The following is a 23,565-nucleotide window of genomic DNA, read 5'->3' as shown; positions in this document are numbered from 1 at the left end:
ACAAAAATTGCCACCAGAAAGATGGTAAATAAAGTGAGCAGAGGACCTCTCACTAAACTGCTCAGTGCTATTTGATATAGATTATGATGATGCCCCACGAGCTGACAGGGCAACTACTAATATGCAACCTGTGTTCCCAGAAGACCACAGGCATCAGAGCCACCACACCAACGTAGACCTTTCACATTGCAACTGTTATGTGAGAAAGAAACAAACTTCCTCATTCTTTGAGTCACTTCACTATTTTTATTACAACAGCTTAATTTTACCTTGGTTAATTCACTTTCATTCCTTGAAGACTTTAGCTCCACTTTAGATCCACTGTTCCTCTCTCCAATCCTAATCCAGTCATAATTCTTCATGACTGTAATAGTCACTAAGATGAAATTTCCAACTCCCCTACATTTCATTGCAACTGCATTTATCAAGGTCACCTTTGATTTCCACATTCCTAAATGGAATGGTCTTTTCTTATTTACTTATATTTTTTTGTCCTCATTTTATTGGACCTATAAGCAGTATTCGACACAAATGATCAGTCTCCTTGAAATACTTTCTGCACTTGGTTTCTGGAACACAATACTTTCCTGGTTTTCCTTCCACTTTTCTGGCCTCTTCTTAGTTTCCTTTGTTGGTTTCTCTATATCTTCCCAACCAAAACTCAGTCTTTGGACCATTTCCATCTTCTAAATGGACTCATGCCCTTCGTGATCTCACCCAGTCTCTTAGTTTTAAATACTATCCCTGTATTCATGATGTCCACATTTGTGTCTCCAACTCAGACCCTTCTTTCTCCAGAACTGTACACTCATACATTCAGCAGCTGCTCACCTACCCATTCAGCATCTCCACTCACAAGTATAATAGGCATTTTAAGCCTACCACGTCTAAAAGTTGTTAGTGTGGCAACTCGCATCACAGGCTGAGAAAGAATTCTCACACAAAGGTTAAAATAGTTTTAAAGAAAGAAGGTTTATTTTACTTCCCAAAAGTGAGAAGGGCACAACACAAGAGTAAGAAAGGAGAAATGTTGGCTGTGAGCAGAAGCAGCTCAGGATTTTTATGGGGACAAACAGAAAAGAGGAAAAAAATTAGTCATGGCTGCCAGCTGAAAACAGAAGTGGCTGTGAAGTGGCTGTGTCTGGTTTTCTTTCTATTTTCTCTGTTAGGCTGGCTTAACAGAGAAAATGTAGTTCTGCAGGGACTGCATCAGAGAACTCACATCCCTGTTGTCTGTTCAGGGCTCTTCAAGGCCGTTTAAAAAAACTCCCAAGTAAAACAGTTATAAGTCACAGGTGCATGATCAAAGGGGCTGTTGTGTTGTGATGTTTCCCTTCAAAGGGGCAATTATGTATTCTGAGGTTATTCCAATTATGTATTCTGAGGTTATTCCTATGTATTTCCTAGACAGTTTATCTTTCTCTGTTAGCTAGTTTATTAACAAGGCCATCCTTTCAAGACTTAACTCCTGATTTTTCTTCTCAGATATTCTCTTCCTGAAAGCAAACTATATTTTTGTCAGTTTCCCTCATCTAATGATTCCTGCACATCCACTGCCAGCAAATTCTATTAGATATTTTCCTCTGGAATCCAGTCACTTCTCAATACTTGCATGAATGCTACTAGTGTATCTATGTGAGTCTCTGCTTTCAATTATTTTGGGTATATAACTATGAGCGGAATTGCTGTATCATATATGCCCACAAAGGCATGCCCACACTCACACACACATATACACACACACAGCAAAGTAACATTAAGTTTAAAGTCAAATATAAGAAGAGAGAAACATGAGGAAGAGAGAGGTGTGGTCAGGAATAGCACTGACAGTACATTGGCAACAATCAACCACACTAACAATGGGCCAGAGCTGGGTCCTTAAGCCTTTTTGCAGGCAACTGGTTAGTTACCTAATTTGATGTTAAGATATATAAATAGGACATTGTCTGAAGCATCTGTCCTTGACATTAAGATCAGGTAGGCATAGCATTAATACTCCAATAGAGCGCTTTCATATAACCCCCAATTCAAAGGTCAATCCCATTTTAAAAAACAAAAATTAAACAAAATGTGGGGAGTTGGGGAGAATAATACATAAATAATCCAAATACTTAGCCCAATGCAGGCATTTATTTTGAGTCTGGATTAGCAGTTGAACTGCACATAGTCTTTTAATCCATTGACCTAGAGCATCATTTATCTCTCATTTGAGCTTTTGATAAATCTTGAAGGATGGCAAGCTGGAGGTTTAACTGTCTTTCCTGCAAATAAACTACTTTAATGTTGCCAGTTAAATAACAGCTTCCTCTGTGGACTGTAAGGAGACTTTCTGTGCCTAAATAGGCCACTTCATCCATGTTTTGGAGAGGCCCAGTTTTTCCTTATAACACTGTTTCAGTTTGTCCTATAAAAAGGGAAATGGGAACATCATGTCTTAGATAGACAAATTAAGCTGGGGTCAAAATTCCACAAAGGCTGTTAATGTTTATAAGACTGTACTGGGCAGTAACAAGAAGTGTAGTCACCCCACATGGGCCCCTGTTCTCATCCCTCCCCTACCTATTAGTATTATTCCCAAAGGCTTGCAAAGGAACCATTTAAGTAAAAAGGGAACCCCAAGAGTTGTCCCCAGACTCTCCCAGCCACCTCGGCCCATTCTCCATACAGTGACCAGAGTTACAAATGTAAATGCAGTTATTGCAAAAGTTTCAGAGGTATAGTTTCCAAGTACAAAGACCCTCAGTGGTTCCTTGGCATGTGAGACCTCTTCATCTCCTGGCTCCCTCCACATCCTTACATCCTTACCTGCTCAGGGAAACTCACTGAACTACTTGCAGTTAAAAGGTTATAGCAGTTGAAGGTCATGACACAAGGTCAATGTACAGGCTGTTCCCTTTGGTCTCTGTCCTTCACTCAGTGACTGCCACCTACTTGACTTCTAGGACTCCATATATGGGGCAATTCTTCTTGGAACCCTTTCCCAACTGCCTCTGCCTCCCTCTCATCATGCTGCACCCTCACCCTGGATGAGGCAGACCCTGCCGTGCTGTGGATGCCCTTTCATAGCGTCTATCACAGTATACTGAAATCACTGGGATGTTTGACCTCTTTCCTGCTCTAGACTTAAGCTCCTTGAAGGCAAGGGCTGTGCTCTTGATCATTGGTGCTGAATCCAGTGCTGGGAGGCTGGGAGGAAATTAAGTGCTGAATGAATGAAGAAATTTAACTGCAAAACAACTGTTGTTTGAATGCTGACTCTTTTCCAGGATCTGTGGATCTGGGCAGCTGCGGATCCAATGTCAAGCAAAAATCAACACGGTGTCACCACTCGCATGGATTATGCTCTATTAGGGGAGCAGACATTAAATACTCACACTGATGAGTAAATAACTAAAACTAAAATCTGTGCTTTGCAGATGAGAAGCACAGCTCCACAAGAGCAGTTTAAAAAGACCATGACCTAGACTGTTTTCGCTCCTTTCGTTTTCTGCTTTTCATTTGTTTCTTTGTTTGGTTTTTAGATGGAAGAGATCTGAATATGATTTAGATGTGATGGGAACAATTCAGGTGAGTGGGAGAAGTTAAATAGTAACAATAATAAGAGGAGAGTAAAGGATTAAATACAGAGTACGCTTCTTGAGAGAATACAAAGAATCTTTCAGCTCTTGTGGAGGAACTAGCTTGGATGAGAGAAGGAACACTTCTTGCAAGGCCACAAGAGGGAAAATTGAGAGTGGGCACAGAAGTATGTAGGTGGTGTGTTTTATAACAGTAAAGTGAATGAGGGTTCTGTCCAAAAGCTTGGATTGTCTCTGAGAGAGAGGAGTCAAAGTTATCTGCCAGAAATCAGGCAGAAGCTGTGATACTTGAAGTGATTTGAAGAGTCTGAAGTTTTCATTATAGAACACAGGAAAGCAAGTTAACAGAGAAATGTAGCAGGATGGCTGGGCTGTGTTAAGAAGGCCCCATCTGGTAGGATGTGGTGGTTCATGCCTATAATCCTGGCACTTTGGCAAGCCAAGGCAGGAGGATCACTTGAGGCCAGGAGTTCAAGACTAGCCTGGCATCACCCAGGCTACACCCCATCTCTACAAAATAGATTTTTTTAAAAAAGAACCTGTTGAAGATTGGTGATGGTGACTGAATACTGGTGCAATCTGCCTATTTTGTGATTTTTTCGCCACAAAAAAAAAAAAAAAAATAGCATCTTCTTTCCCAGTATGAGTCCTTGCAGCTATAGCTGAAGCTGTTTCTGCATTTTGTTTGGTTTGTTTTTTCTTTTTCAATCGAGCAAAATAACTTTGTTTCCGTTCCTTCTTCTCTTCCTTGGTATCCATAATACACAATCAAAAGTGCAAAGTATTTGAAAAAGTACTTTCTTTTAATCAATGAGCAGGCTTAGAAGCTCAAGGGCAACCTCAGGGAAAGCATACAGTTGTGTGCATTGAGGGTTGGGCTCTGCCAGTTACAATGAGGAAGTGGCAGTGGGTCAAGGAGATTTAGGGTATTTGGTAAGAATGTTATTGAAATGAAAGACCATGGAATCCAAGAGAAGAAGCCTGCTGGATTGGAAGGAGTAAAGGGGAGGGGGGCCAGCAGACTGGAGGACCCAAGGAGATTGAAGAACAGCTATAGTGAGAGTAGTTGAACAGGAGGCTGCAAGGAAAGATAGCAGCATGGCTAGGGGAAAGTAGGGTGGTGGACATACCCCTGAACACATTCTCCAAACATTGCACTTCCTCAACCATGCTTAAGATATTAAAATCATTATTAACATGTATTAAAGGAAGCAGTACAAAAGCAAGGCAGTGAAAGCTTTGTCTACTACATAGACAAGTAGTCTTTTTGGCATCCTGGTTGCTCTTCCATCAGCCATTATTAGCACAGGCCCCAAGCTACACCCCACCCACTCCCAGGTTCCATCTCCCCAGTGTTGGAACCTAGCTTGGTCCATGAGGAGAAGGCACAGTTACAGATCAAAATGCTTAAATTCCTTATTGTGGAGATAGCTGGTTTCAGGTGATAAGATTGTCATGGAACTGGGTGGCGGAAGTAGAGAGAAGGCTAGTGGTCACCTCAAAGAGTCTCTTGTACCAAAACAAACTTAGTAACATAGTATGGTCAGGAAGCCAGAAAGAGGGGGGAATTTGGCCACCCCTGGTTCCTATGTGTGGACTCTTCTGATCCCTGGCCTGCCTAGTCCATGGGCAACATGCTGAGTCCAGTGGGTGCAAGGACAGGGTCTTCTCAAAGTGTTACACTGTGGTATCAGCCACACACGTCAACCTCATATATCCAAGAAACACAAGGAAGAAAAAGCTAGCCATTTAAACCAAGACAGACCAAACATGATTTAATGGGACTTATTAATTATTAGACTACAACAGGTTAAACCATATTAAACATTTAATTAATTCTGCACACACCCTTATCCCAACCAATGACAAGGAGTTTTGGAGAAAGGCCAGACTTCTTATGAAAAAAAGGAAGGAGAAGGAGAAGGAGGAAGAGGGGAAGGAAGAAAGGAAGGAGTAAAAAAAAGAGTAAGGAGGGAGGGAGGGAGAGAAAAGAGAAAGAAAGAAAGAAAGAAAGAAAGAAAGAAAGAAAGAAAGAAAGAAAGAAAGAAAGAAAGAAAGAAAGAAAGTCATTTTCTTTGAACATCCAAGTTGCAGTGTGAGTTAAATGTGTGATTTGGTTACAATACATACCATAAAATACTACAAAAAAATCACAAGGTGGATTCTTGAGTTCTTTGCAGCTTCAAACATCAAACACAGGGACAGGCTGGAAGGAAAGAGGGAAAAGGACGTGGATGAGTTCAAACCAGAGGCTTGGGCGTAGGAGAATAATACAGCACGTTCAGTCAGTACAGGGGTGCCCAGGGCAGGGTGGGGAGAAGGGATGGATCCAGATACAGTGGGCTCCCTCTTCCAAATCAGTCACTTGAGAAGGAGTTATGGGTGAAGGAAAGAGGAATTGAGTAGCATGACCTTAACTGCATCATTCCATCCTAAAGCCTAATTGTATTAGTTACATATTTTTTCAGGAAAATAACAGAGCCTGCTTCATAATTCATTGCTAGGAATATTCTCAGCCTTAGTGTAAATTACCTTCTGGTAAAAAGCTGACTCAAGAATAATGGAAGAAATATAGAAAAAAATTAAACAGACAAGCTGTCTTTGAAATAAGGATAACTGGAGCAGGACCAAATAGCCAGTTTGGGTATTTGGGGGATTCCAGCGTCCTCCAGGCTGAGAGTAAGATATTTGTGTGCAAATGGGAAGGAGGGGAAGGGTGCCCCCGATAGGCTCCTGGAATCCAGCAGGAGAGGGGACTCTGTGCCTGGGGACCCCATCCTTCAGCTGGGAATCTGGATAAACTAAGGAGGAGATGCAGCTATAAGAAAACTCTCTCAGGTTCTAGTGCTGCAATAATTACTGGTGTACCCTGTTCAACTGGTTCCTGCAGAGGGAATTTGATATGTGGATTCTTTAATTAGAGTAAGCAATATCTAAACAAGTTGATTTATACTTACATGATTCACAAACATCGGTTTGGTGACTTTTTCTTTTGTAACCATTTGTACTTCATGTGAGTCATGCCACCTTTTACAAACAGTATGAAGTTTTCAGGAAAAATTCTTTTCTAGTTGTTTAAATACATTGAAATTATGGACACTCTTCAACTTACAGTAGAGTTACATCCCATAATCCCACCATAAGTTGAGGAGCAAACTGAATTCGTATTGCTTTTGTTCCATCATAAAGTCAAAAAACCGTTGATGGACCATGTTAAGTGGGGATTGTCTGTATTTTATTACACTAGTATAGAGAAGAGCAGCTTTCATTCAAGTATTCATTTATAGAGCACTTATGTATTAGTCACCACTTTGGGTACCGGAGATACTGAGATCAAAGACACCCTCCTTGACCTCAATGCTTCTCTGGGCAGATGCTCCTCTTTCATCATGCCTTTACAGGAGGGTGGACTCAGGCCATTCCAACTCTTCAAAGCTCACTTAAGACCAGGCTGTAACATATAACCAGACTTCACTGAAAGCTTTGGGAGAGTGAATGGAAATTTCAAACTGGCTATTAAATATGACTTCTTCTGAATGTCATCAGTTGTCCTCCTCACCTTCCCACCCCAGTCTTAGCTCCCAACGTCCTACTACGTTTTAGGAGCCTCCTACTCACCTTAACAGGAATGCCTTGACCATTAATATCATCACCCCAGAGCCCAGGCTGCCCAAGTCCTCTAGGGCCCAGTGAAAATAGGAACCTGCTCTTCCTGGCCTCAGCCTATGTAAGGCTAGCCTCCCCAGAAATAGAGTCTCAGCTCCGCCCACAGAATGACAACTTTTGATATTAAGTGAAGAAGCTTAGCTCCGCCCTGTCTTGACCCTCCTCTTTCTACTGTGGAATTGCATCTTGACTTTATGTTTCTCCAAGATCACATGACATTTTTCTTTTTTTGGCTTTTTTTTTAAAAGTCAGATTTGTTGAGTGTTAACATATAGGTAGTAAAATTCACTCTTTTCAGTGTCAGTACTTATGAGTATTGATGAATACATAGTCATGTTACCACTATGATAATCAAGATATAAAACCATTCCATCACCCTGCAAAAATCCCCCGTATCCATGTGTAGTGAACCCTTCCTGACATTCTCAACCCCAGGAAAACACTGACTTGTTTTCTGTGTCCAGAGTTTTGTTTATTCTGGAATGTCATATAAATGGAATGGTACAGCATGTAGCCTTTTATATCTGATTTCATTCCCTTAGCATAATGCAATTGAAATTCAGCCATGTTGTTGAGTGTATCAGAAGTACATTCCTTTAGAGTGATGAGTAGTTTTCCATTGTGTGAATGTACCACAGCAGATTTATCCATTCACCAGTTAAAGAATATTTGAATTATTTCCAGTTTTTGATGATTATGAATAAAGCCACTATAACTCTTGCATACAGGTCTTTGTATGAACATAAGCTTTCATTTCTCTTGAGTCAATATCCAGGGGTAGGATTACCGGGTGTGTGTGGTAAGTGTATGCTTAACATTATATGAAACAGAAAATTGTTTTCCAAGGTGGTTGTACAATTTTGCATTCCTACCAGCAATGTACAAGAGTTCTCACTGCTTGGTAGCCTCACCAGCACTTGGTATTGCCAGTTTTTGTGGAGTTTTTTCTTATTCATTCTAATGGTTGTGTAGAGGTATCTCAGTGTGGTTTAAATATTCATGTTCCTAATGACTCATGATGTTGAGTATTTTTTCGTGTGCTTATTTGCCATCATATCTCTTTTTTGTGAGATTATTCAATTCTTTTACCCATTTATTTGTCAAGTTGTTAGTTTTATTATTGAGTGTTGAGGATTCTTTACATATTCTATATCTAGGTCCTTTATAGGATACATGCTTTGCAAATATTTTCTCCCTGTCTGTAATATGTATTTCATTTTCTTGAATAGCATTTTCATCAGCTGTAGCTGCAATAACAAAATACCATAGACTGGGTGACTTAAATAACAGACATTTATTTCTCACAGTTCTGTAGGCTGGGAAATTCAATTTCAAGACCAACATCAGATTTGATTCCTAGCAAGGGCCTTCTTCCAGGCTTGCAGATAAGTGCCTTCTCACTGTGTCCTCACAGGGCAGAGATAGGGTGAGCAAGCTCTCTGATCTCTTCTTATAAGGGCACTCATCCCATCATGAGGAACGCAGGCTCTAAATCTGATTTCTTCCCAAAGGCTTCATCTCCAAATACCAGCATATTGGGATTAAGGAGTCAACATATGAATTTAGGGGTAAAGGGATGGAAAGCAATTAAGCCCACTAGTCTCTCAAAGAGAATACGTTTTTAATTTTGATGAAGATCAAATCATCAATGTTTCTTTTATGGATCATGCTTTTGGTGTCAAACCTAAAAGATCTATATCTAACCAAAGATCACAAAGATTTTCTCCTATATTTTCTTCTAGAAATTTTATACTTTTAGGTGTTTTTATTTAGTTGTATGATTCATTTTAAGTTAATTTTTATATATGGTTCCAAGTATGAATCGAGGCTCTTTTTACTTCTTTACATTTGTATGTCAAATTGTTCTAGTACCATTTGTTAAAAAGATAATTTTTCTTCATTGAATTGCCTTTGCACATTTTTCAAAAATTAATTACTCATAAATATGTGCATCTAGTTCTAGTTTCTCTATTCTGTCCCATTGATCTGTGTCTATGATTTTACCAATAGCATACTCTCCTGATTACTGTGGCTTGATCTTAAGTCTTGAAATCCTCCAAATTTTTCTTTTTTAAAAATGTTTCCATTATTCTAGTCCTTTGCGTTTCCATATAAACTTCGGAATAAGCCTATCAATTTTTATTAAAATAAAAAAGCCTTCTGGTATTTTGATTGGAATTGCAATGAATCTCTATAAATCAATATGGAAAGAATTGATATCTTAACAATACTGAGTCTTCTGTTCCATGATCATAATAATTCTCTTGTTTTATTTAAATCTTTAATTTCTTCAGCAAGGTTTTATAGTTTTTACTGTATAGGTCTTACATATATCTTGCTATATTTATCGCTAAGTATTTTATATTTTCTATGATATTGCAAATGGTATTGTTTTATAATTGTCATAGCAGTGATTGTTCACTGCTAATATAATATAAAAACATCAGGGTGTCGGCAGATTTGGTATCTTCTGAAGCCTCTCTCCTTGGCTTGCAGATAGCCACCTTGATCTTGGGTCTTCACATTATCTTCCCTCCGTATCTGTGTCCTAATCTATTTATAAGGACACCAGTCATATTGGATTAGGGCCAACCCTAATGACCTTATTTTAACTTAATTACTTCTTTAAAAAGCCTAACTTCATATGCAGTAACATTTTTAGATACTGAGGGTTAGGATTTCAACATGTAAATTTGAGGGCAGGTGACATGATTCACCTCATAGCAACTGTTAAATATGATGATTAGCTGTAGGTCTTTATAGATGCCTTATATTACATAAAGGTGTTAAAATTCTCTTTTATTTTCAGTTTGTTCAGAGGTTGTTTTTTAACTCATGAATGAGTATTGAATCTTGTCAAATTTTTTCCTGCATCTACTAAAATGATATGTTTCCTTTTTTGTTCTGTTAATATGCTGAATTACATTGATTGGCTTTTCGAATATCAAGCCAACATTGTATTTCTGAGATTAACCCTCTTTCGTTAAGATATATTATCCTTTTTATATGTTGCCAATTTTTATTTGGGAAACTATTATAGAGTACCTTTGTGATGCACAGGACACTAATGAATCTATGTGTGTTGGTGGTGAGCAGAGATGCTGTAAAAAGCTTTCTGTCCCTTTACCATACATGGATGATAAGCATATTGCTTAGAAATATGTAGGCAAATATTACTAACAGTTCATAGAGTTGAGAGTGATTGTTTCTGGAAGTAGGACTATAAGGCAAGGGTGTTCTTATTGCAGTTTTTGTACCATTTAACTTTTTAAAATTATGTGCACTACCAGCCTGAGCAAGAGCGAGACCCCATCTCTACTAAAAGTAGAAAGAAATTAATTGGCTAACTAAAAATATATAGAAAAAATTAGCTGGGCATGGTGGCACATGCCTGTAGTCCCAGCTACTCGGGAGGCTGAGGCAGAAGGATCCCTTCAGCCCAGGAGTTTGAGGTTGCTATGAGCTAGGCTAACGCCACAGCACTCTAGCCCTGGCAACAGAGTGAGACTCTGTCTCAAAAAAAAAAAAAAAAAAAAAATTACCCGCACACTACTTTGGTAGAAGTAAAGATATTAATAAAAAGTATTATATATATGTATTTTAAAAAAGTAAATCTTCCCTGTCATCTGTTTTTAGTTTATTTACAACCCATTGATTCAGCTGGGATTTTCTATTTTGGGGGTGCATGATGTGTACACATAGAAGTGTCTGCTTTTCCAGTAACTCATCTCAACACAATTTATTGATTAGTCTTTATTTTTTCCCATGATATGAATACTCGTTAAGGATAGTTATTTATACTGGATTGTTTATACACGGCCTGTCCTTGCTTGGCATCACACTGATTTGAGCTACAGTGAATGACTTCACGGTGGTGGGCAGGGTCATTCAAGGAAAAAAAGAATAGAATGTGCAGCGGTGCAGAGGATTATAAATGCGGGTCTCTTGGAAATGGATGGTTTGGAAGAATCTGGGGGGTGACAGACGGATGACGAACGTCCGAAATGCAATAGTAAGTGACATTAGTTAAAACGGAACTCTCGGCGCGCCGTCTGTCGGGAAGAAACACTACCCTCCGCAAACTGAAACTCAACGTGAGGCAAGCACCACGCACAAAGGCAGGAGACTTGGGGACGCTCGCTTTGATTTCGGGCGCCCGCGCCAGCTCAGGCAGAGATTGGTGGCGCTGCGGAAGTCGGGCGTACGTCACTTCCGGCTGCGGCCGGCCGCGACCTTCCGCTCGCGCTATGACCGCCAGCGCGGAGCTGCAGAGGCGACGGCCCGGAGTCGGAGTTGGAGTCGTGGTGACCAGCTCCCGCCATCCCGGTTGTGTCCTCCTGGGGAAGAGAAAAGGGACTTTTGGAGCAGGCAGTTTCCAACTTCCCGGGGGCCATCTGGAGTTCGGGTGAGCAGCCGCCTGGCGGTTGGCAGGAGAATAGCGGACCGCGCGCTCGCGCCTTGCGCGCCGCCGTGCGCACGCACGTACGTCTTCGCCGACGCTGCGTCTTTCTCACACATCACCTTCCTTTCTCCCCTCCGCGCTGTGCCCTGCAGGCTGTCGCCGGGAGGGGGCGCTGTGCGTGGCAGGGAAGGATCTCCTCGCTCCCGGGCGGGCTTTGCTAGCTCAGTCTTCTCAGCTGCGCCCCCGCTCGGTCGCAGCCGGAGGTGTCGCGGGAGATGTGTCTTCTCCGTGCCTCGAGCAGTCCAGTGTGGTCAGCTAAGACATCTGGACGGCTTCCATGTGGTCTAGACGTACGCAGATAAATTTAATACTGGCTGCGTGATTGTAGTTGCACTCTGACCTAGCATTTGGGCTAATGAATCCCTCTGGCTCTCAGGTTTCTTCATCTTTAAAATGGGGACGTTGGACGAAATACCCTAAGTTTCCTTTCTGCCTTGGCACCCTGCAATTAGATAATATACCAGGCCGACAAAGGGCGAAGGACCTGGGATGGAGGAAAAAACCTGGGATGGTGCTAAAAAGTGGATTCTGAAGTGAAAATAAGGTTAACATCAATAACAGATACACGGCATCTAAAGCATCCAGACCCAGCGCTTTTCCCCCGTTAGTATAAAAAATATCAAGTGTACATAAAAAGCAGAGAAAATAGTGAATCCTCGTGTACCTTTCACAGAGCGTGTTCTTGTTTCATCTTTACTGCCCCACCCTCCCCTACCCCAAACAGACGCACACACCTGGTTTTCTAGGCTATTTTAGAGGAGATCTCAGACATCCTGTTGTACCATCCCTAGAACTCACTATGTATTTCTATTAGACTTTTTTAAAAAACATAACCACTACACCATATTCACACCTAACAAAACAGTTCTTTGGTATCATCTGATACCCATCCTGTGCATCATTTTTCCTTGATTATCTTAAAAATGTCTTTTTATTGTTTTGTACCTGTTGGAGTCAAAGGAAGGGCACATATTGCATTTAGTTGATAAATTTTTTAGATCTTTCAATTTAACACTAATGTCCCCCGCCATGTTTTTTCCCATGTCATTTATGTGTTGAAGAATGTGGGTCACTTGTTCTAAAGAATTTCTCACATTATGACTATGCTCTTTTAATCCACCTATTCCATATAAAGTGAGTAGTTAGAAGTACAGTAGATGCTTGATCCAAGAGCCTTTTAATCAGACTTTGTCCTTTATAAAATATGGAAATCTTATGATCTTTTAGCACGTGAAAGTTTTTGTGTGTTTGGAATTTTTTTATTGTCTTCAGAATTTTAAAAAACGTCAGTAAGCTTATCAATTTCAGATAATGAAGGTAAGCTATCAGTTAATAAATAATAAAATGTCTAGATTAAGAACCAAATTGACCAGACAGCCACACATAGTGTACTTTGTTGACTGCTGATGGACATTAGCCAAACTTAGATCACAAACTAAGTACTAGTTGAAATGTACAATTACCAGAGCAGTGGCCAGAGATTGCTGTCTGAACAATAGCTCAAGAAAGTGTTGAAGTCTTGACTCAGATATCAATGATCATCGCCATCGTTGAACTTTAATGAGCTTTTTACTAAGTGTTGGTTAGCGTGCTAAGCGCTTCACATGCATGCTTTCACTTGATCTTTACTAACTGGTATACCGAGTGTGCCAAATTTGATGGAGAAACAAACAGGATATGGCTTCATTTTCTCTTTCCATTTTCTTCAAACATGATTTGTCTTTCCCTTCTCTTAAGTATCTTTCCTGCAAACTCCATTGTTTTCCTGTCACTTGGTGTAAAAATAATCACATTTGGGTCATTATGACTCATTTCCAAACATTTAAAAGTCCAGTCCAATTTAAAACTTCAGTCTCACGTCCAGTTTCTAATCTCCCCTGTAGTGCAGAAAGGAGGTGTTGGCCATTGTTTTGCTCTTTGTCCGCCTCCTTCTGTCCTCCCTCTGCTGTTTCTGAGTTGCTTTCCTTCTCTGGTGTTGGGGAAGGAGGAGAAAGGGCAGGCAGTCTGGGTGATGAGTGCTGCTCTAATCCATTCCTCAGTGCCGTCTGGGTGCGGTCTCCAGGTCTCCACTGTGTGCTCTGCTTCCTCAGGGTGTGTTTGTCAGTTGTGTGGAAGTCCCACAAGGATTTCCCTGACAAAGGTGACTGGCTTTCTGTGACACTGGCCCTCTCCCCTAGCTCTTGCTGGTAGCACACTACATTGTCTTTCTGCTGGAGTCCCCTGCTGTTGGATTACAATGGCAGTCTCCCGTGGCATCTGCTTGGCCCAAAGGAAACACACAGTGGGAAGGATGCTTTCCGTGTTGCCCTTTTTCCTGGCTCAGGCATCTTGGGTTGCTGTGGCCAGTCTCCCACTTTCCAAATTCCCGAGGTTGGAATAAGTATCAGCCTTTGTATTCACCTGCATCCCCAAACACCAAGGGACACATTTCAGATTTACTCAGGAGCTGTTACCCTCCCACTTTTCCTGCTCTAATATGCTGGGGTAGACCCGTGAGTTTCTATAGCTGAGTATGTCTTTAGCAGGAGAGTGACACACTGGTATCTCCTTCTTGAGAGTCACACCCAATCTCTATGACTGATTCTCTTGGAATGCCACTCACTTGGCTTGGGGAGCAGAATTGGCCTCTCATAGGAAAGAAGGGAAACATTTCTACTGGCTAAAAATTGAAAACTTTCCTCCCTTTCAAAGATTGCCTGTCTTTCTTATGTAGCCTGGGTAGGGTGAGGTCACAGGACTAGTCTGGCCTTCCTTGGCAAACCCTTGAGCTCAAATGACATCTGTTTATCTTTTGCTATACTCTTGAGAATTTAGAGGTACTTATTACCTATTTATTGTCTTCAATTTTGAGGCTTAAACTAAAATTCAGAGACTATTGGAAAAGACACAGTACACACTTGATATACTTACAAAGAACCCCATGAGAAAGTAATTTTACTCTCTTTTTACTTGTCCAAGGTAGAAGGTAATGGACTTGTGCTCAAACCGAGGTCTTTTTTTTTTTTTCTTTTTAGATTTATGCAAGGTCACTTCAATCAAACCGAGGTCTTAATACACTAAACTGCCTCCTGTTGTCATGCAGCTTCCAGGCCTGTGAATTAGTGCTGAATTGGCTAAATGTTAATTTTTGAAATTCAATATGAAGTCCTTTTGATCTTCAGATAATTAGATACAGAAGATATAGAATGTCAAAGGCAAGGTTGTTGATTTATTGTTTTAAAGTAGGAAACAATTATAGTTCTTACTTTACACTAGAAATTTCTAGCCAAAAAATAATTTCGTGGCAAAAAAAAAATTATATAAATAAAATTGAATACAATGGTATGTTTCTGTTTTCCAGTGAGAGTTGGGAAGAATGTGCTCAAAGAGAAACCTGGGAAGAAGCAGCTCTTCATCTGAAAAATGTTCGCTTTGCCTCGGTTGTGAATTCTTTCATTGAGAAAGAGAATTACCATTATGTCACTATATTAATGAAAGGAGAGGTAGACATGACTCATGATCCAGAACCAAAGAATGTAGAGCCTGACAAAAATGAAAGTAAGAGAATTATATATAATATGCATCTTTCTTTGAGGCGAGCATATGGTCTGAAGACATATTACATTATGTTGCCGTATGAAGAGAATGCTACGAATGTCTGTGCTCCTCCTAAGTTCATATGTTGAAATTATAACTCCCAAGGTGATGGTTTTAGGAGGTGGGCCCTTTGGGAGATGGTTAGGTCATGAAGTAATGAATGGGATTAGTGCCCTTATAAAAGAGACCCCAGAGAGTCTCCTTACCTCTTCCACAATGTAAGGCTACAGAGAGAAGATGGTCCTCTGTGAACCAGGAAGTGGGCCCCCGCCAGACACTGAATCTACCAGCGTCTTGATCTTGAACTTCCAGCCTCCAGAACTGTGATGAATAAATTTCTGTTGTTTATTAGCCATCTAGTCTAAGGTATTCTGTTATAGCAGCCCTAAAGGACTAAGATATGTAAACATAGAGATGTAACATAGAGATGTCAATATATTTAAATCATGAGGAACCAGACTACTTGGGTTTGTGTCCTGGTTTTACATTGAGAGCTTTGTAGCCTTGAGCAAGGCCTCTTTTCTCATCTGTGGTGATAGTAACTGCCTCAGATGGGTGGTTGTAAAAGTTTACATATGAAAAGCCTAGTTTCCACATCTATCCAATTTTTAAAGAAAAAAAAAAAAAAAAAGCCTAGTTAACAAGTGAGTACTTAGTAGATGTTAATTTTATTGTTAGTGGTTAATTTTATTTCAGAGACTTACCCTGAAGTCTCTCCTGACTCTCACATCCCTAATTATCTTAGTTAACAAGAGGAATAGGAAAGAGACAGCCCAGCACATTCATTTCATCTGTTTTCCTCAGTTTTATCACCTGTCCAGGAGAGACAATACCTTCCTTTTACTCTGAATAATTACTCTAACAAAACAGTTATCTGTTACTCTCTAAATGTTCAGTAGAGTGGTCTGAAAGTTTTCATGACAATTATTTACTATATGCTAGGTGTTGTTCTGAGAGTTTTACCCATATCATCTCTCCTCAAATTCTCATAAAACTGTGAGAAAAGGAACTGAAGAGAAAATTATGAAACTTTTTGAAAGTATTATTTGCCATATAAAACTTTATCCCAGTGGTTTCATATACTGAACTCCCCTCTAAACATTTGATTTCTTCTCTAACATGAAGAATCTTTTCATTCAACAAATACTTATTGAGTACTGTGTGCCAGGCAGTGTTCTAGGCACTAAAGGAACAGTGGTGTGTAGAACAAAGTCCCTGCTCTCCTGGACTTTACATTTCAGTGGGAGGAAAACAAGAATAGCAGGCATTTTATGACAGTAGCGATAAGGACTAGAAGGACTAACAAAGCTGTGTAAGGACAGCAATGCATGGGTGCGGTATCAGGGTGGGCAGGAAGGGCCTCTGAGAAAGGGACATATATGCAGAGATCTGGAGGAAGCGATATTCATAGGATGCTTAAATCATGTTTTTACGCATTGATTTGATTGAATGAACAGAAGGGCATGTTGGCTACCCAATGGCTTGTTGAGTCATAGAAGATTTTTGATAAAGTAGGTAACTGCTTAGATCCTTTAAAATGATCTAGCAAAGAAACACCCACAAAGTATCTAAAGGCCTTCAGTTGTCCTAGGGTACAACTAAAATTATTCGTGCCTCAAGAAGTGGAAAGCAGGAGAGGTAGGTAAAAAATGTACCAGGAACAGTGGTGGAGTTCTCTATAAGTCTCTCCTACCTCTCACATTCCTAATTACCTTAGATAAAATGAGGGTTAGGAAAGGAGAGAGCCCAGCACAATAGTAATGGAAACAAAAATCATGGCCTTTACGTTCTGAAGCTGAGGGGAGAAACAGTTGATTATTTGACCTTTTAATATTCAATTGATGTGTAATTGTGCATATTTCTATTTTATTATTTTTTGTAGAACTAAGCTTACTTTTTTCTTTATGAAGCAAAATATGTTAAACATATAATGGAACTTTTTGTTAAATTAGTTTGGAGGTGTAATTTATTCAGGTAACATAGCACGGGTTATCGTTATTTTAAAATAGAGCTCTAAATGTGAAAGGACTGAACATTTCCTTATTTTTGTCTTTTCTGTGGGCAAAAACAGCTGAGCCTAGAAGAGGCAAATATGAAATAATTAAGATAAACTCTCTTGTCAAGACAGCTCTGCTGACACTCGTTAATTTAGCATTTTGCAGCACATTGTTGGGCACTAAGTATCTCTTTCTGTCTCTCCCTCCCTCACCCCCCCTCTCACTCTTACTTTCTCGATCCTTCCACCTCAGTGGAAGGATCAAAGTGCTGGTATTACAGGCATGAGCCACCAACCATGCCCAGGTTAAATAATTTTTACAGTCTGTTAATTTTTTCTAAATATAGGTCAGATTACCCAAATAAATACCCTTTGTTTTCTGTTAGCTAAATAAATGATTTGGTGTCTTTCTTTTCCAGGTTGGGAGTGGGTTCCTTGGGAAGAATTTCCTCCATTAGACCAGCTTTTCTGGGCACTGCGTTGTTTAAAGGAACAAGGCTATGATCCATTTAAAGAAGATTTGAGCCATCTAGTAGGATACAAAGGAAATCATCTCTAGGTGACCAAGAAGATTTCTTGATATTTTTTTTAAAAGACAAAAATAATGTGTTTAGGGAATGAAAAATATCTATATTTCACAACAACTCCATTTTATCTAAAAAGTTCCTTATCACTGTCAATTTATTTGTTGTCTCTTAATATACCCACCACCTTTCAGCCATTACTTGAGAAAATTTTTCCAAAATATGTCACTGAATTGTATTATGGATGCAGAATGTATGATAGTGACATTGTGGCTAATCTGCTTTCCCTATTTATTTATGATATTTACTGTGCAGTTGTCATTACCAGCTTGCATGTGGTAGGGATAATAGAATTCCTCTTAGTGTTTCAGTTCAAATATAGATCCTAATTCAATTATTGTAATTCAGATTTAAACACAGTATGTCTGATGCAGAATTTATCATGTTTGTTGAGTTACGTCTTCTTTTTTATTTAAAAGTTGGTGGTGTTAATATATTGTGACAGTCTTTGCAACTAGAGGGAACAGGACAGGCAATTAGGGTTTATTTCCCTGGTTTCTGATTAAGAACCTAACCCAAGAGAAGTGAGACAGACCATCTAAGTTCTGTATCCTACCATTCACAGGCCATGTGATTTTGGATTTCTCACTTACTCTGAGACCTAGTGTCCTTATATGTAAAATGAGGAGATGGACTAGAGCAGTGGTTCTCAAAATATGGTCTAGGGGATCCTTAAGAGCCTTTCAAGGATACTCAAGGCCAAAGCTATGTTCATAATACTAAGATGTCATTTATCTTTTTTCACTTTCATTCTTTCATGAGTGTACAGAGTTTTTCAGGGGCTCCCTAATGTGTGATACTGTAACAGACTGAATGCAGAAGCAGATATGAGAATCCGGCTGTCTTAAATATTAAAGAGATTTACACATATGTAAAGCAATGCCACTCTTCTTACAAATGATTTTTTATGTGTTTTTAAAAAATAGTTACTTTTCAAAATGTTATTTATGTTAACATGTATTGGGTTTTTGTTACTTGTAAATGATTAATAAATTTTTTTATTTCTGAATTTTAATTTCTAATATAAATATTGCTAGTTAAAACCCTGCAGAAAAAAACTTCTTTATGGTATTTAGTAATTTTTTTTAACTTGTTTCCCTACCTTGACATAATTTTCACATTCATATTCTGCTTTTTCATTGAGATATAATTCAAGTTCACTTCTTTGAAATGTTTAATTCTGTGGTTTTTAGTATATTCACAGAGTTGTTCAAGCACCACCATCTAATTTCAGAACATTCTCATGCATCAAATCCCAAATTTGAAAATTATGTCAAGGTAGGAAAACAAGTTAAAAAAAATACTTGTCTTCCAAATTCTCCAAGTTCCCAGGAATAGAATTATTAATTAGATTGATAACTTGAATAACATATGGCATGAAATGAGTGTTCTAGTTTGGAATTCTGAGAGTACACGGCAGTCACTCCCCATTCGTCCCTTCCCCATTCCTTGGAAACCACCAATTTACTTTCCATGTCTAAAGATTTGCCTATTCTGGGAATTTCCTATAAAAGGAATCATACAATATGTGGCTTTTTTGCCTGGCTTCTTTGACGTAGTATAATTTTTTCAAGGTTTATCTGTATAATAGCATGTACCAGAACTTTATTCCTTTTTCTAGCTGAATAATATTGCATGATATGGATACCACATTCTATTCACCCACTCATCAGTTGTCCGGACATTCCAGTTGTTTCCACCTTTTTACTACTATTAGGTAGATAGTTAGGATCTCTGGCTCTTGTAGGGACAGTTGTGCCCTGCTTTTTGCTGTCTCAAGCTATTGCTCCACCTGGGAAGAAGGATAAGGGTGGGCACTCTGTTTTGGTGCTATGCCACCCTTAATTGTATCCAGAGCACCTGCTACACCAGGGAAGGAGGAAATGCTTTATCAATCTGGGAATTCCCCAACCCAGGCATGATAGGATTTAGAAAGTGACCTAGAGTAACCTGAGGGTAATTATTATATCATTAGCGTGAATGTACATTGTGGTTCACTCCCCCCATGTGGGCTTTTGGAGAGGGAGCTCATATACACAGATGGAATTTTGAGGACACCTGTTGATCATTTGGTAATATCCCACACCTCTCGAGAGCCCACCCTCAGACTGGGCTAATAAAAGGAAACAATCTGAGAATTCAGAGAGTATAGTCAGAAAGTCTGTCTCAGCTAGAGGAGACAGACCTGTTTTATTCTACAATAAAGAGTTGCTCAAGTAAAACCGCTTCCTGCCTGAGGTTTACTGCGTCGCATTGGCCCTGCTGGTGATTTTTCCAAGCAAGGAGTCAGAGGACCAAGATAATAGTCTGGACTTTACACTTTGGTCTGTCTGGTCATTCTTTGGCCAAGAGCACACCAAAACTGAAGGCAGACTGTCACCCTGACACTACTATGAATAATGTTTGTAGCAAATGCTTTGTACAAGTGTTTGCACAGACATATATTTTCAAATCTCTTGAACATATACCTAAGAGTAAAATTGCCTGGCTGTATGGTCTATGTTTAAGTTTTGAGGAATTGCCAAAAGGTTTACTGAAGTGGCTGCTGCATTTTATACCAGCAATATAGTAGGGTTCCAGTTTCTACAGATCTTTGCCAAAACTTACTTTTTGCTTATAGCATTGTTGTGCTACCATAACCACCATTCATTTCCAAAGTTTACCATCTCCCCATATTGAAACTCCATACCCATTAAACACTAACTCCCCACTCCTCCTCTTTCCCAGTCCCTGGCAACCACCTTTGTACTTTGTCTCTAAAAATGTAACTATTCCAGATACGTTAGTGGAATCATACAGTATTTGTCTGTTTGTGACTGGCTTATTTCACTTAGCATAGTGTCCTCAAGTTTCATCTATGTGTATCCAATGTGTCAGTTTCCTTTAAGGCTGAATAATATTCCACTGTATGTATATACTACATTTTGTTTTCCATTCATCCATCAATGGACACTGGGATTTCTCCACCTTTTGGCTATTGTAAATAACGCTGTTATGAATGTACCAATTTCTATTTGAGTTCCTGCTTCTAATTCTTTGGTGTATGTCAATGATATTTTATAGCTTTTAGTGTATGTCTTAAACACTTTTTAAAAATTTATTCCTTAGCGTTTTGGGTTTTTTAATGCTATTATAAATGGAATTGTCTCATTAATTTTCAAGATTTTTTCATTGACTATAGAAATACAACTTTGTGTATTGATCCTGTATTCTGCAACCTCACTGAATGCATTTATTAATTCTAATATTTTTTTAGTGGATTTCTTAAGGCTTTCTATATACAAGATCATGTCACCTACAAGTTGTGTATGGCCCTTGAATTTCTGCTCAATTTGCTTACTGGTCAGCTAATGACTGGACAAAGATTTCCATAAATGCCTTTGCCATAGCAGCTCCACGTGCATGTTGGAATACACTTTCAATGCCCTAGCCATTTATAACTCTACCTTTGTCTCAATTTCCTGCTTGTACAAAGCCTGAAGGTCAGACAGAAGTGAGAGATTAGGGCCTTTTATGTCTTCCCTGGGCATACATACAATGCCAAGCATGCATGTGGCCTTCCAGTTTCCCAGGAATATATCAGAGCTTGAAATACCCACATTTCAAATATGGATATTTTAGTTATGAGATTTTCCTTTTATTAGTCAGCTTCTTGTTTGCTCTAATTGTTATAGCAGTTTAAGGCAGCTGTGATTATTAAAAGATTTTTTTTTTCTTTTTAGAGATAGGTTCTTGCTTTGTCACCCAGACTGGAGTGCAGTGGCACAATCATAGCTCACTGCAGCCTCAAACTTGGGCTCAAGCAATCCTGCCACCTCAGCCTCCCAAGTCACTAGGATTACAGGTATGAGCCACTGCACCTGACGAATATTAACCACCCCTAATATTAAACTATTGTTGCTGATTGTTTTTGACAAACGCCCCCAAAGGAAAGACTGTTCACAAATGAATGAGTGAGCTCTGAGTCAGATCAAATGAAGACCAACTTTGTGTTATGACCTTTTAATAAAGAAACCATTTCCAGAAGCAGTTATTTTAAGAACATGTACCTGGACACACAAAACTCCTTTTATATTAAAAAAAAATTCAGAAATAACATACAGATTTTATATTTGACTCAGTACTTGATATACTAAGGTCAAATCTCACTGTTTATGTACTGCTAATGGAGAGTACATTCATGTGATTTGCAAGGAAAAAATTTAGTTTATCTATGATAAGCAGAATAATGCTCCCCCCTTTCCCTAAAGATGTCCAAGTCCTAATCTCCAGAACCTACGAATGTTATATTACATGGCATGGAAGAATTAAGGTTGCAGACACAATAAAGGCTGCTAATCAGCTGACTTTATGATAAAAAAATTATCTTGGATTATGCAGTGGGCTCAAACATGCCAGTGGTAAATTTTTTCAATTAGTCTTTAAAAACTCATTTCTTCTAAGAATAGGAGTGTGAATCTCTAAGAAACTTACTAGTTGTGATTACTAGTTCTGATATGTTCATTACGTCATACTCATTCTGACTCCAGAATTCTACTTATAAAATGCAACTAGATTTACAGAAAAAATTTACCTGTACTTTTGATATTATTTAAGTTTTTTTAAGAAAAGCATACAAAGTACAAACAAAAATTTATTTACAAAAATTACAGTAATTACAAACAGTACAAATGAGACATTTTCCCTGTTCCTGTAACAAGATGCCAAGAGCCTTCATTTTCTAATGAGGATCTTTGTTATTCTGAAATATGACGCATATTCAGTAATCTACTGCCTTTTAAAAATGGTTTTCTAAATACTTTCAGGAAGCCTATTAGAGGCTATGTACATGGATCATTTCCTTCAAATCTCATTTCCAGAACTACTATGTACAAATTCAGCACAAATGGAACAGAACAGGTAAGGCAGCACTAAACAACTGAATAATCTTTTTTTTTGCAACAGTAAATTTTGACCATTCCTAAATATTTGCCTAGTGGATTATAACTAAAACCATGACTTTTGGTTTTAAAAAGAAAGTTCACTTTGATTTTTAATGGGCTGCACAATTCTACCATAGCCAGTATTTGCCTGGCTATTTCTATACATTTGTAGTTTACATTTCCCTGCCACTGTTTAAGAAACAGAATTTTACAGTTTTCAATTCTGTATTCTGTCTTTTATGTTTTTTTTAATCAGAGTCACTGCTACTACTTGAGGAGTCTGTTGACATAACCTCCACATCATCTTCATTTTCTTTATTGTGCCCAGGAGGTTCCAGCAGGAAGTCATTACTGTGATTTGGTGGTAGCATATTCATTGCCATATCATTTGACTGCCATGGATACTGTGGAGCAAGGACATCTGGAAAAAAGAAAGCAGCAGGGTAACAGTTGTATTTGTAATCAGTCTAATTCTTAATTACTTTTCCCTTTATGCAAATAATTTGAAGTTAACTTTAAGGCTAGGAAAAAAATACACATTTTGCCAAATGAATGAAGATCAAATATATCAAGGAAAAGTGTGATGTTTTAGCAAATGAGAACCTGTTTTTTTTAAAAAAAAAAAAACTACCCTATTAAAAAACTCAAAAAAAACAAAAAACAAACAAACAAAAAAAAATTAAAGTCCCAGATCAGTTGACAAAAAAAAAAAAAAAAACTATTCAAATAGTTGACATAATTTTTCTTTTGTAAGACATTTATAATTATAAATCAATGTATC

The 23,565-nt window shown here is 38.8% G+C and overlaps 2 protein-coding genes across 4 annotated transcripts in view; one reads left to right on the top strand and one right to left on the bottom strand.

Moving 5' to 3' along the window:
- Positions 1-11,459: 11,459 nt before the first annotated feature.
- Positions 11,460-22,754, top strand: NUDT15 (nudix hydrolase 15). Of its 3 annotated transcripts, XR_012922467.1 has the most exons (5): positions 11,460-11,649; positions 15,047-15,243; positions 17,698-17,837; positions 21,585-21,706; positions 22,668-22,754. XR_012922467.1 is itself a non-coding variant. In XM_076009465.1 (3 exons), exons 1-3 carry the CDS (start codon positions 11,492-11,494, stop codon positions 17,835-17,837), a joined length of 495 nt encoding a protein of 164 aa, XP_075865580.1. In that variant the 5' UTR covers positions 11,460-11,491; the 3' UTR covers positions 17,838-18,871. The 3 variants fall into 3 exon arrangements, 2 of the variants coding, with proteins under 2 accessions (XP_075865580.1, XP_075865581.1); XM_076009465.1 differs by lacking the exons at positions 21,585-21,706; positions 22,668-22,754 and having other exon boundaries at positions 17,698-18,871; XM_076009466.1 differs by lacking the exons at positions 17,698-17,837; positions 21,585-21,706; positions 22,668-22,754 and adding an exon at positions 15,506-17,687.
- Positions 21,849-23,565, bottom strand: part of MED4 (mediator complex subunit 4) — a 55,068-nt gene continuing 53,351 nt past the window's right edge. The window contains exon 8 of the mRNA XM_012759501.3: positions 21,849-23,205. Coding sequence (XP_012614955.2) covers positions 23,033-23,205 — 173 coding nt within the window. The 3' untranslated portion in view covers positions 21,849-23,032. The remainder of the gene's footprint in view (positions 23,206-23,565) is intronic.

This window comes from Microcebus murinus, chromosome 13, assembly GCF_040939455.1.
Source record: "Microcebus murinus isolate Inina chromosome 13, M.murinus_Inina_mat1.0, whole genome shotgun sequence".
Classification (NCBI taxonomy): Eukaryota; Metazoa; Chordata; class Mammalia; order Primates; family Cheirogaleidae; genus Microcebus; species Microcebus murinus.
Note: the sequence above shows the minus strand (reverse complement) of the source record. Positions and strands in the feature narration are given on the sequence as shown.